Source organism: Ursus americanus, chromosome 1 (assembly GCF_024610735.1).
Source record: "Ursus americanus isolate L20-20 chromosome 1, mUrsAme1.1.p, whole genome shotgun sequence".
Lineage (NCBI taxonomy): Eukaryota > Metazoa > Chordata > Mammalia > Carnivora > Ursidae > Ursus > Ursus americanus.
The window spans coordinates 94,507,157-94,519,587 of record NC_142127.1 but is presented as its reverse complement, the minus strand read 5'-3'; the positions used below and the strand labels follow the sequence as shown (position 1 = coordinate 94,519,587).

The 12,431-nt window shown below is 37.9% G+C and overlaps 1 protein-coding gene across 4 annotated transcripts in view; it reads left to right on the top strand.

The window, feature by feature from the left end:
* DOCK10 (dedicator of cytokinesis 10) overlaps window positions 1-12,431 on the top strand; it is a 260,353-nt gene that overhangs the window by 118,542 nt on the left and 129,380 nt on the right. For all 4 annotated transcript variants that reach the window (XM_045775338.2, XM_087863926.1, XM_045775336.2 and 1 more), the window contains exon 3: window positions 7,085-7,174. In XM_045775338.2, the coding sequence (XP_045631294.1) occupies window positions 7,085-7,174 (90 nt within the window). The remainder of the gene's footprint in view (window positions 1-7,084; window positions 7,175-12,431) is intronic.

Here is a 12,431-nt window from a genome sequence, read left to right as displayed (position 1 = left end):
GGTATGATTCCAACTGAAATGTCTGGAATAGGCAAATCCGTAGACACAGGAAGTTAGCAGTCGCCAAGGCCTCAGAAGAAAGAAGAACGGGAAGTAACTGCTAATAACTATGGAGTTTTTGGGGGGCATGATGAAAATATTCTAAAATAAAAAAAATGATGATGGCTGCACTACCCTGTGAATATATATAAAACCACTGAAATTTACACTCTAAAAGGATGAACTTTATGGCGTGTCAATTATGTCCTAATAGCACTGTTATTTTTTAACAAGGGATTTTTCTAGGCATTAAGATAAGGGTAATTTAGGTGGTCAGAGATAGGGTGCAAAAAATTCATAATACGTGTCTGTATTCAAGTACTTCATTCTTTAAAAGGAATAAACAAGTATACCAAAAAAACAATAAAGAATCTGGGGAAAATTTTCATCTATTTTTATCTTTTACTCTCAACACAGATTTAATGTGGCTTGCTTATATACTAGCAATATGTATGTATATTTTATATATATAAATATTATATTTATATTTTATATATAAAATATTTATATTTTTATATATAAATATATTTAATATATTTATAAATATATGTAATATATTTATAAATATATAAATATATGTAATTACATATAATTATATATATAAATATATATAGATATATATTTATATATATAATTATATATAAATATATATAGATATATATAATTATATATATAAATATATAGATATAATTTTATATATATACACATATATACATACATATATATATATATGTATATATATATATGCTGAATTAATCACTGGCAGAGCTTTTGGATCTAAAACATTCCAGAGTGAAGCTGCAGACTTCACGTATGATACAGACAGTAAATTTTATAGTTCAGAGAAGAGAAAATGTATGTTGGATGAATTAGAGAAGATTTTCAGAAGGAGCTGGCACCCATACTAAGCCTGAGGTTAGGAAAGAACAAGGAAAGGCAAGGAATTTCTGAGAGGAGGAGAGCATGGACAGGGCTTGTGCAGGAATGAGTCCAGCATGGAAGAAGGAATGTGAGAAGCCATGTGGAAAGATGCGTGGTGGGTTGGCTTAAGCGGGTTGGCTGGTGTCTTAGGCCATTCATTGCTCGTCATGGGGCCATGTCCGCAGGCCTCACACCGAGCAGGCTTCCTCTCTGTGCCTCCCTGGAAAGTGAACTCAGCCTCTGAGTACTTGCCAAGGGAAGGTCCCAGAGCAGTAAGTGTATTGTTGGAATACTGCACTCTATGAATGTTCACATTTTCCCATATGTAAAATGTGTCATCTATACCTCTTTAGAGGAAGCAAGACATATTTTGGAGCCTGGAAAATGAATCATAAAAAAAAAAAAAAGAGGGGTGCCTGGGTGGCTCAGTCGTTAAGCGTCTGCCTTCGGCTCAGGGCGTGATCCCAGCGTTATGGGATCAAGCCCCGCATCGGGCTCCTCCACTGTGAGCCTGCTTCTTCCCCTCCCACTCCCCCTGCTTGTGTTACCTCTCTCACTGGCTGTCTCTATCTCTGTTGAATAAATAAATAAAATCTTTTAAAAAAGGGGGGGGCGCCTGGGTGGCACAGCGGTTAAGCGTCTGCCTTTGGCTCAGGGCGTGATCCCAGCGTTATGGGATCAAGCCCCGCATCGGGCTCCTCCACTGTGAGCCTGCTTCTTCCCCTCCCACTCCCCCTGCTTGTGTTACCTCTCTCTCTGGCTGTCTCTCTCTCTGTCAAATAAATAAATAAAATCTTAAAAAAATGAAAATAAAAAATAAAATTAAAAAAAAAAGGAAAAAAAAAAGAAATAACTTGTTCAATGGTTTACCAATCTAGGAGTAAAAAACCTTGAACCAGGTCCCCAAACTTCCCTACCTATAATCTTATTTTATTTATTTATTTTAGTCATTTACTTGAGAGAGAAAGAGAGAGAGCAGGGTGGATGGGCAGAAGGAAAGAGAATCTTAAGCAGACTTCACACTGAATATAGAGCCCAACGCAGGGCTCCACACAGGGCTGATCTCACGACCCTGGGATCACAACCTGAGCCAAAACTGAGAGTCGGACAATTAACCAACTGTGTCACCCAGGTGATCCCCCCCACTTATCTTCTTAAATACCATGATAGGTAAGTCCCAGTGCTTGACTTGGCTGGATGATGACAACTGTCCAATTATGGGCAACTGCTCACTTTTTGTGCATTTCCCATACACTTTAACTTCAGCAAAACGAGAAGGACCTTCCCCTTAAAGCACAATGAATAAGTCAACTGGGATAAAATGTACAGCATAGGGAATATAATCAGTGGTATTGTAATTGTGTGATATGGTGACAAATGGTAGCCGAGGTGAGCATAGCATAGCGTACACAGTTGTCAAATCACTATGTTGTACGCCTGAAACTAATGTCACGTTATGCATCAACTAAACTCAAATTTAAAAGAAATAATGAATGAATGAATAAAGAGGAAATTACTGACAGTGTGAGCACAACAAAAGTATTAATGTGATATTCTCATGTACTTAAAAAAATAAAACAAAATCACAATACTCTTCTGAATGGGGTAAAAAGTGTTTTTCAAGCAACTGATGCAGTATTAAGTGTCTACTCTGCTAGAATATAAGGCCATATCATTGTCTTAATCTGAAAAATTGATCACTTTTAAACACATGCTTAGGTTGGAATTGATCGTGAAATGTTTGTTAATAGTCTTAACTATAGGCTTGTTGAATTCTCCAGCTTCAGGCTGATTGATGACTATAAACACCATCATTTTTGTTCTTCTGTTAAAGCAGCTGGGATCTGCAATACTGTCAGAGGGGGCTTTTGCTCCAGGATAGGAAAAGCAGCCTTTTTGTTGGTTTTTTTTCCCAACTTTGACCAGTGGCCTTTGGCCAATTGAGAAATGGCCATGATGTGCCTGGAATGAAGTCTTCTGTGGTCACTTCAGCCAACAGAATGGTGGCTGTGTCAAACCCACAAAGACTACCCACTAAAGGGTGGAAGGAACCAGAAAGTGACAGGGCAGTAGTTGAAGATGTCTGAGTGTCATGGACCTGAAATTGCAAACACAGGCCTGCATGCCTCATTTCATAAATAAAATGACAGTTTTTATTTCCAAGTGCCTAATCTCTGGACAGTAGCCCCCTTATAAAATTCTACCACCAAAAGAGGAGCTCGGCTGAGTTCCAGTGCTGTCTCGGATCTGTTTCATGCAACTGAGCTCTACTAATTGTCGACCAGAAGGTTTGTAAAGGAGAACAGGAAGTCTGCTGTGGCCAAGGCAATTTGTAGTGGTCTGAAAGCATCTAATTCTCAGAAAAGAAGTTCTTTGTAACCATATTAATACCCTTAACAAATATGACTGCATACTTCCCTTCTTATTTGATCAATTTATCTTTGCTTCAGTGGAGACACATTCAAGAAATAAAACATGAGTGGAAGGGCCACAATTTTTTTTTTTAAGATTTTATCTATTTATTTGACACAGAGACAAAGAGGGAGAGAGCAAGCACAAGCAGGGGGAGCAGAAGGCAGGGGAGAAGCAGGCTCTCTGCTGAGGAAGGAACCCGATGTGGGGCTTGATCCCAGGACCTTGGGACCATGACCTGAGCCAAAGGGAGCCGCTTAACCAACTGAGCCACCCAGGTGCCCCAAGGGCCACAATTCTTAAAGTTGAAACTTTAAGGAGGGCTTCTGCCTTTTCAGCCAAATTCTCCAGTAGCACAACACAGTATAACTGAGATCAATTGCATGTCATTGGCATTCATTATATACATATGCCTTTTCTTGTACCTTGTGTATTCTGTGCAAGTGTGAACTAATTCAATTTGTAAAATAATGTTTTAGATTTATCGCATGGTTACATGAGGGTGATACAGACTCAGTTGTCTTATTTTAAAAACCAACATCATTTCATTACCAGAGGTCGTCAAGAATCACTCCTAGCCATTATACACATGGTTATACACATGATCGGTTTTTATAAGCCCAACCTGAATGAATTTCCAATCTCATATGTTGCATATGTATTATGTATTTGGGGCTCTCTCTTTACTGTATGACATCATGAATCAAGTAGCTATGTGATCATTATTGCTGGAAACCTGAGTCCAGATACCAGAAACTTACCATTAAGGAAAAAAAAATCTCTTAAACCAGCTCGGTCTTCACCTGATCACAGAGCAGTGATCTTAGTGGGGCACGAGGGATAGCTGCAAAAGAAGTTTACATTTGAGTCATGTTGCTCTACTCTCCATCAGCCATAGGGTATTTAGAGCAACTATTATTTTTTTTAAAAGCAAGGAACCAATAGGAGACTGCACAGGATAATGAGAAAGAGGAATGATATTTTTGTATAAAAATGTATTGTAAAATAATGGCTGAAAGATAGAAAACTGTTTTAATTAGAGGGAAAAAAAAATCCCTAATCTTGCCAGTAGATTATAATATATAATGTTCCTTGGAAACACCAAGCAGGTGACACTGTGTATCTGAGAAATATCTATCCAAACAGGAAATGAGTTCCCCCCAGATAATTGAAATCTAGCATAAATCTCCAAACTCAATTTAAGCATGGATTTTAATCTTTTACTTCAAACTTTCAATAGAGTTTCTGTACTGTTCATCTTCTAACAGAGTGTACAACATAAAAGAAGTAACTTGAAAAAGGCAATTTAAAAGGCATCAAAAATGTAAAATCTAAATAGTAGTCCTAAATTGGCCCTATCATACTTCCCTGGAGGTATCTACGCTGCATTCGTAGCCATGGCCTTGTAGCACTTTCGGACTCCGTTCACGCAGCTGCAGTGAAATCTTGGGGCAGAGGCACTGATCAAGGGAACTCAGTCTCCAACTGCATTTTAGGATGGGCGCTGATTTTTATCATATGATGTATCTAGAACCTAGTTTTCTCATTTTTTTATCCTCTGATTTTGTCAGATTCACATGACATTCTTCCTCTTTCACAGTATCTAAACCCCAGGCTCCAAACTATGCATGTGTAAGTGCGCACGCACACGCACACACACACACTCAGTGTACCCATTCATCCATGCACAGACACACACGTGCTCACACAGCACACACGCACACTCAGCGTACCCATTCATCCATGCACAGACACACACGTGCTCACACAGCACGCACACACACTCGGCATATCCATTCATCCATGCACAGACACACACGTGCTCACACAGCACACACGCACACTCGGCATACCCATTCATCCATGCACAGACACACACGTGCTCACACAGCACGCACACACACTCGGCATATCCATTCATCCATGCACAGACACACACGTGCTCACACAGCACACACGCACACTCGGCATACCCATTCATCCATGCACAGACACACACGTGCTCACACAGCACACACGCACATTCGGCATACCCATTCATCCATGCACAGACACACACGTGCTCACACAGCACACACACACTCACGCTACATATACTTACACACTCACATAGAGCACACCATCATGCATCATCACATACCCATGCATACATACTCACAGACATACTCCAGCACTACTCCTAGTCATGCATGCTCTTGCAGACACCAGACACACACACACACACACACGCAGAGAACCCACATACCCATTCACACATACTCAACACACTTAACAAGTAAATATATAAATACCCAACTGGACAGTGAGGTTATAGTAGTGAACAAGAAAGACCGAAGTTCTTGCCCTCAGGGAGCTTATATCAAGAGTGAAGCAAAAGGGTGACTTGAATAAAACCCAAGTCTGGGATTGGAAGAAAACGTCTGATGGTGCCTTGGTGGTAGAGCAAATTCCCTGAGCGCCTTCCCTACCCCTCTTCTCCAAAACTAAGGAGGGGTTTTGAGATTCTCATCTGTTTCATTAGTCTAGAAAAAATACCCTCCATGTGGAACAATTCAAATGAACTTCAGTTTGTGCTTTTGAAACTCTGATGAAACATTCATGGACTTGGGGATGTGCAAAGGAAAAGACCCCATTGGTGCATGTAAACAGACCCATCACCTCAGTGCCCCTGGAACCACCGAGGAGCACAGACTAAAGGAAGATGGGGCTTGGTGAGGGGAAGCTACCATTTTAGGGTGTCCGACACTCCCCCCTAGCTTGATGGAGCTGAAGACGGTCATATAAAGAAGAAACAAAGGGCGTCGGGGCGGGGGGGGGGCTTAGTCAGTTAAGGATCTGCCTTCGGCTCAGGTCATGGTGTAGGAGTCTACAGGGATCAAGCCCTGCATCGGGTTCCCTGTTCATCAGGGAGTCTCCTTCTCACTCTCCCTCTGCTCCTCCCCTCGCTCATGGTCTCTCTCATTCACTCTCTCTCTTTCAAATAAATAAATAAATAAAATCTTAAAAAAAAAACAATCTGTGAGATTCTGTCTTAGATGTTTTATTTTATCTTTTATACTTTTAACTTATGTCTATTCGTTTAAGGCAGAGTTGTGTCTTGAGCACTGAAGTTGAAAACATTTTGTTTATTTTAACAAAAATAATGACACCAAAAGCATAAGTTATTTTTTCTTCAAGATCCAGGCTTACTGAACACCCTTGCTTTCCTCCCACCCCTAACATTGTGGCTATAGACACACACACACACACACACACAATCACACACACACGCGCGCACACACACACGCAGAAACACTCAGAGCTTCTAAAAAGGGCCAACTTTACCTTGTGGATCTCCAAGAAGTTATTTACAATAGGATTAAAATCATGATGCTTCCGTAGGTTTTCTCTTTCACTTCAAATTTATTTTAGGAGTACAACTACAACAAAAGATACAATAGAAATAAGCTACTCGAAATATACAGACGCCCCAAGTGTTGTTTTCTGCAGTGAAATGAAACAGTCACAAATGATGAGCTTCACTGATAGCAATTTAACAGTGCTGGCGACCTAACAGAGGGCTGGCTCTTCTCTCCTAGAGACTGAAAGTTTCTCTGTCTTCTGTTACTGTTAGATGCTAAGATCTAAGGCATTTTTCTATTGTTTTTGCCATGATTGTCTGCTCAGTGCTTCTACGTTGGAGACCTTAACTTCTTTTCATTGTTCTTCCCAGACGGCCACGGTGCCTTGGGATATCCGGACATTGTACTCCACGGTACCTGAAGACGCAGAGCACAAAGCAGAAAATTTACTGGTGAAAGAGGTAAATGTGTGCTCCTAATCCTTTACTTTATAAAGCTTTGTTTTCCCCTGGTAGTACTCAATACAACTTCCTATTATTATTGTCTTCCTCTGCTTTTTGATAGAGAATTCCAGATGCTATGATTGATTGATGTCTTTTAGCTGGCATCCCCTGTCGATTCTTTGCATTTTCCTGTTAATCATTTTTCATTATCTGGTGACTCTTCAAGTTTTGAACTTTTTCTTTTCTTTCTTTTTTTTTTTTTTACCTCACTTAAAATTCTCACATTGACGAGTATTTCTGTATTCTTAATGGAAAGATTTAATTTTATTTTGCCTACATAGACTGAGTTGTTGGCAAGGCCATAGGATGTGAGAATCTTGGATAACAGAGTTTCTATTATAAGAGATAAAGTTTTGGGGCCCCTGGGTGGCTCAGTCAGTTAAGCGTCTGTCTTTGCCTCAGGTCATGATCCCGGGGTCTTGGGATCAAGCCCCAATTTGGGCTCCCTGCTCAGTGGGGAGCCTGCTTCTCCCTCTCCCCTTGCCTCCTTCTCCTGCTCTCTCTCACTACATCTTTCTTTCTCTCTCAAATAAATAAATACAATCTTACAAAAAAAAAAAGAGAGAGAGAGAGAGAGATACATTCTTTTTTTTCAATACTAACTATGGAAATAGTTCATGGTAAAGCCCTGTGGCTATGATAAAAATATGTTGGGATAGCATTTACTGCATTCAGATGGTATAAGAGAGACCTACAAAAATACTTCTTCTAACCAGTCCTAGGATGTTTTAGGACAGCTCCTTAGAAGATGTTTCTGGTGTGAATAAATGATGCTAGTCCTTCCTCTACAGAAAACGCAGTGGGAAAATTTAGCACAGGTCAAACTGAATCCTGAGAGAAAACGGTGTATCTCAGTTAGGATTTAATTAAAGCTACATACCATAGCAAAACCCCTTCTCAGCTCTTAAACATATGTGCATGAATATAAGATAGCTTTATTAGCATATGTATTAATATCAATCTATATTAATCATACATACTTTATGTTATACACTTCAGTCCAGATCTTTTGCCATAAATTCATGGGTCTTTTTTTTCCAATTTCATATTTGTTTCCCAAAGTTCATATTAAATTACACTACCTTCTAAGGAGTTAAAAAATGAAAGAGTACAGGTTCAGATAACATCAGGATATCTGGGTATACTATTTTCATATTTACTGATAAAGATAATAAATATGACGTCAGTACCATAATATTTTGTTTACAGTCACCTTAGAGGAAGTTTTGATATCTGGTAGGGCATCACAGTTTAAAAAAGAGTTGGTGAAACATTTTTTACACAAAAAAATCAGAATTGCTGAGACAAGGTCTACAAAAGTTCTTCTGGAAATACGTAAATAAGCGTTAACTTAGATAGGATTTAAAACATTTATGATATTGAATTCCTAACTGGGAATATTTAACCAGTTCTTCCTGAGTGTTCTTCATTAATATATTGCACCTTTATGTAAAGATCTTTAACTTGTTGTTAAATTTATTTCTTTATAGTTTGTAAATTTATTTCTTTAAAGTACTTTATAGTTTTGTTGCAAATGTGAGAATTTTTAAAAAGATTTTATTTTTTTTTTTTTTGAGATAGAGAGAGAGAGAGAGAAAGAGAGAGATCATGAGCAGGGGGGAAGGGTAGAGGGAGAAGCAGACTCCCCACTGAGCAGGACCCGATCCCAGGATCCCGGGATCATGACCTGAGCCAAAGGCAGATGCTTAACCAACTGAGCCACCCAGGTGCCTGCAAATGTGAGAATTTTTTAAAAAACATATTCTTTTTTTTACTGTTCATTGCTGATATCTTTGAAAATATACTGATTTTTGAATATGTGTAACTAGCTCACTAAACTTCCTTATCCTAATAGGTCTTTTGTAATGTTTTGTTTTCATTTTTACTTTATTTTTTTGCAAATAGAAAGACACCACTTATGGTTCTCATTTGATTTTTAGGTGTGTGTCATATCAGCTGCAAACAATTAAAATTTTCTTTGTTCTTGCCTTGTTTTATTATCTGATATTTCTGAAACAATGTTGGATAATAATGCTCATATTGGACATCCTGTCTTAATTTTGATTTTAGAGGGAGGCCTTTAGCATCTTTGATGTTTTATGAAATTTGGTGTTATGACAGTTTCTGGCATAAAAGAAATGTGTAAGAAGGATCTTTCTTGACCTTTTTAAGTGCTTTTAAGATTGGTTACTGTATAATATGAAATCCATATGCAGTCTTTTGATATAATAGGTTTACCACTTGAATTTAGCTCTGTAATAAAATTAATAGGTTTCTGTCCTGTAGGTCCATATTTGTATTTCTGATGTAAACTTCCTTGTTCAAATTGTATTATTACCTTAATATTCTACTCCATTCGAATTGCTAATATTTTATTTCATGCTTTTGCATTTATATTCATGAGTGAAATTGGCTTTGGTTTTCTTTCCTCACCTTGGTATTAGACAAATGCTAGCTTTAAAAAACTGCAACACTCTCCAAACTTTTCTATCCTCTTGAATAAACAAATAAATCAGTGAAATGAAACAGAGTATCTAAAAACATATCCAAGTAAATATGGTTAATAAATGAGAAACATGGCATTTCAAATTCTCAAATATATCTCAGGGGTAGGTGATTTCATGAATACCACTTGATTATTCATTCTGGATGAAAATAAAGTTAGGGTTCTATCTCACAGTAATACAAAAATTAATTTCAGGTCAATAAAAACAATTTAAATTTTAAAAACAAGGGGCGCCTGGGTGGCACAGCAGTTAAGCGTCTGCCTTCGGCTCAGGGCGTGATCCTGGCGTTATGGGATCGAGCCCCACAACAGGCTCCTCCGCTATGAGTCTGCTTCTTCCTCTCCCACTCCCCTTGCTTGTGTTCCCTCTCTCACTGGCTGTCTCTATCTCTGTCAAATAAATAAATTAAAAAAAAATCTTTAAAAAAAAATTTTAAAAACAAAAATAGTAAAACTATAGAAGAACATTTTTAATTGGAAATTTAGGGGAAATGGACAGATTTAAGCAAATAAAAATCTTTAATTTTTATATGATGAAGGGTGCCATAAATAAAGCCAAAAAAAAAAAAAAAAAACAACTGTGGACTCTGGGAAACAAACTGAGGGCTTCAGAGGGGAGTGGGGTGGGGGATTGGGATAGGCCAGTGATGGGTATTAAGGAGGGCACATATTGCATGGAGCACTGGGTGTTATATGCAAATAATGAATCATGGAACATTGCATCAAAAACTGGGGATGTACTGTATAGTGACTAATATAACTAAATAAAAATTATAAAAAAAAGAAAATATTTAATCAGAGCAATTATTTGCAACTCATTATATCTTTTTGCCACACATACACATACTCCTAATTTTCAAATTCCTACAAATTAATAATGAGAAAAATAACCCAAGAAAATATGAGCAAAAGACAGGAGCAAACAGTTCAAAAAGAGAAGATGCAGTTGGCCAAGGGGCACACAAAGTTGCCGACATTCACTTATAGTCATGAAAATATAAATCAAAACAAAAATTATGTATGCTTAAATGAAGAAAAATTTTAAGATGAATATTATTTAGTGACAGAAGGAATATAGGAAATAAACATTATCACACAGTGTTTGTAATATTCGCATGTCTATAACCTTTGAGATGTAATTCCAATGTATCTTTTAAGTAGTACATATAAATGTGTAACATGCGTGTTATTGAAAAAACGCTAGGGCATAAAAATATGATTACAAGGATGAGTATTGCTGCACTGGACAGTTTGTAATGTCACTTGATAAGGGTGGGGTTGAATAAACTTTGGCACATTTATATTTTATAATAATATATAACCAATAAAAATTACATATATTTAAATGTGTTAGCTTGGATGCCCATGATATGTTGTTAAGAGAAAAAAGTAAGTTACATAATATATAGGTGTAAAACCTATAAATATATACATAAATATGGCTTATTTATATAAGCCTTGAAAAGTATTAAAAAATGTACAATGAACTCATAACATTGGTGATGTCACAACTTTAGGATTGTAAGCGGAAGGGAGAAATTGGTTTTCAGTTTATATGTTCTGTATTGTGTGTTACAAATGTATTTTTGTATTTAAACAAATATTTTAGAAAAAAATTAGGTAGAATATATCTTAAAATGCTGCCGGAATTGGAAGCAGCCCAAGTCTCTCTCCTAAAACTGTCTCCAAAAGTTAAAGTCTAACTTTATTCTTTGAGTCCTTAGTTAATTGCCTTAAAGATTATATCAGATTCTTTTATTATTATTATTTTACTTTAACAATGATTATTATTATTTTACTTTAACAATGAAAATATCACGTAGAATGATCAAAATCCCTTCTGTATTTAGCTTTACGATTCCACCTGCTGGGTTCGTCTGTCCATCATAGAAGCCAATTAAGTTCATCTGATGTAGTCCATTCATAACCACTTGTAATAAACTACTATGGATTATACACATTTCCACGATTTTAGGGACTTTTCATTTCATGGTCTTTTTACCTCCTTCTGTGTGCAATGGGTATTTGTCTATTTCTAGGTTTTCAGCAGCCTGCTTTAGGTTGTGAAAAATCGCTCTCCCATGAACCAGGGGTTCTTAGCTGTTTGCTCTGGGTCTCTGGTACCTAAGGCTCTGAGACCTTGGGTTCGGTGGCCAACCTGCTGCAGCCCTTGGCTCTACACACGTGCTTGTTTGATTATCTGGCATACCTTTGAGGTGGGGCTAATCAGCTCAAATCCTAAATCTCAGGACTGATTCAGAAACCCCACCCCCAATCTCTGGATCCAACCATGATGTCAAATTTAGCTACTTTCCCAGGAGAAGGGCAACCTAAAAAGAAGACCAGTACAACACTGGAGACCTTTGACGGTATTCTCGGGTTCTTAGAGGGCTTTAGTTTTGTTGTTGCTTTCATGACCTTCTGTACCCCGACTTCCAATGGCCGGATTGACCCCTGTATTTCTGTAGTTGTCTGAGAATGTCAACTTGGGGGGAGAAGAGATTGACCACAAAATTCGCCTTTGTCTTGCTATTTCTTCTGGAGCGAAATTTCTCCCCTTTAACTTTGTTCCCACCTTTGAATTGCTTGCAGCCTGCGGTTATTCCTGCTTTTCTCACTTCCACCCTCGGCTTCTCCTTTCTCCTAAGAGCAGCTCCAAGGAGAAGTCCAGTACAATGTCTTTTACCTTCAATCCCAGATATCCGTCCA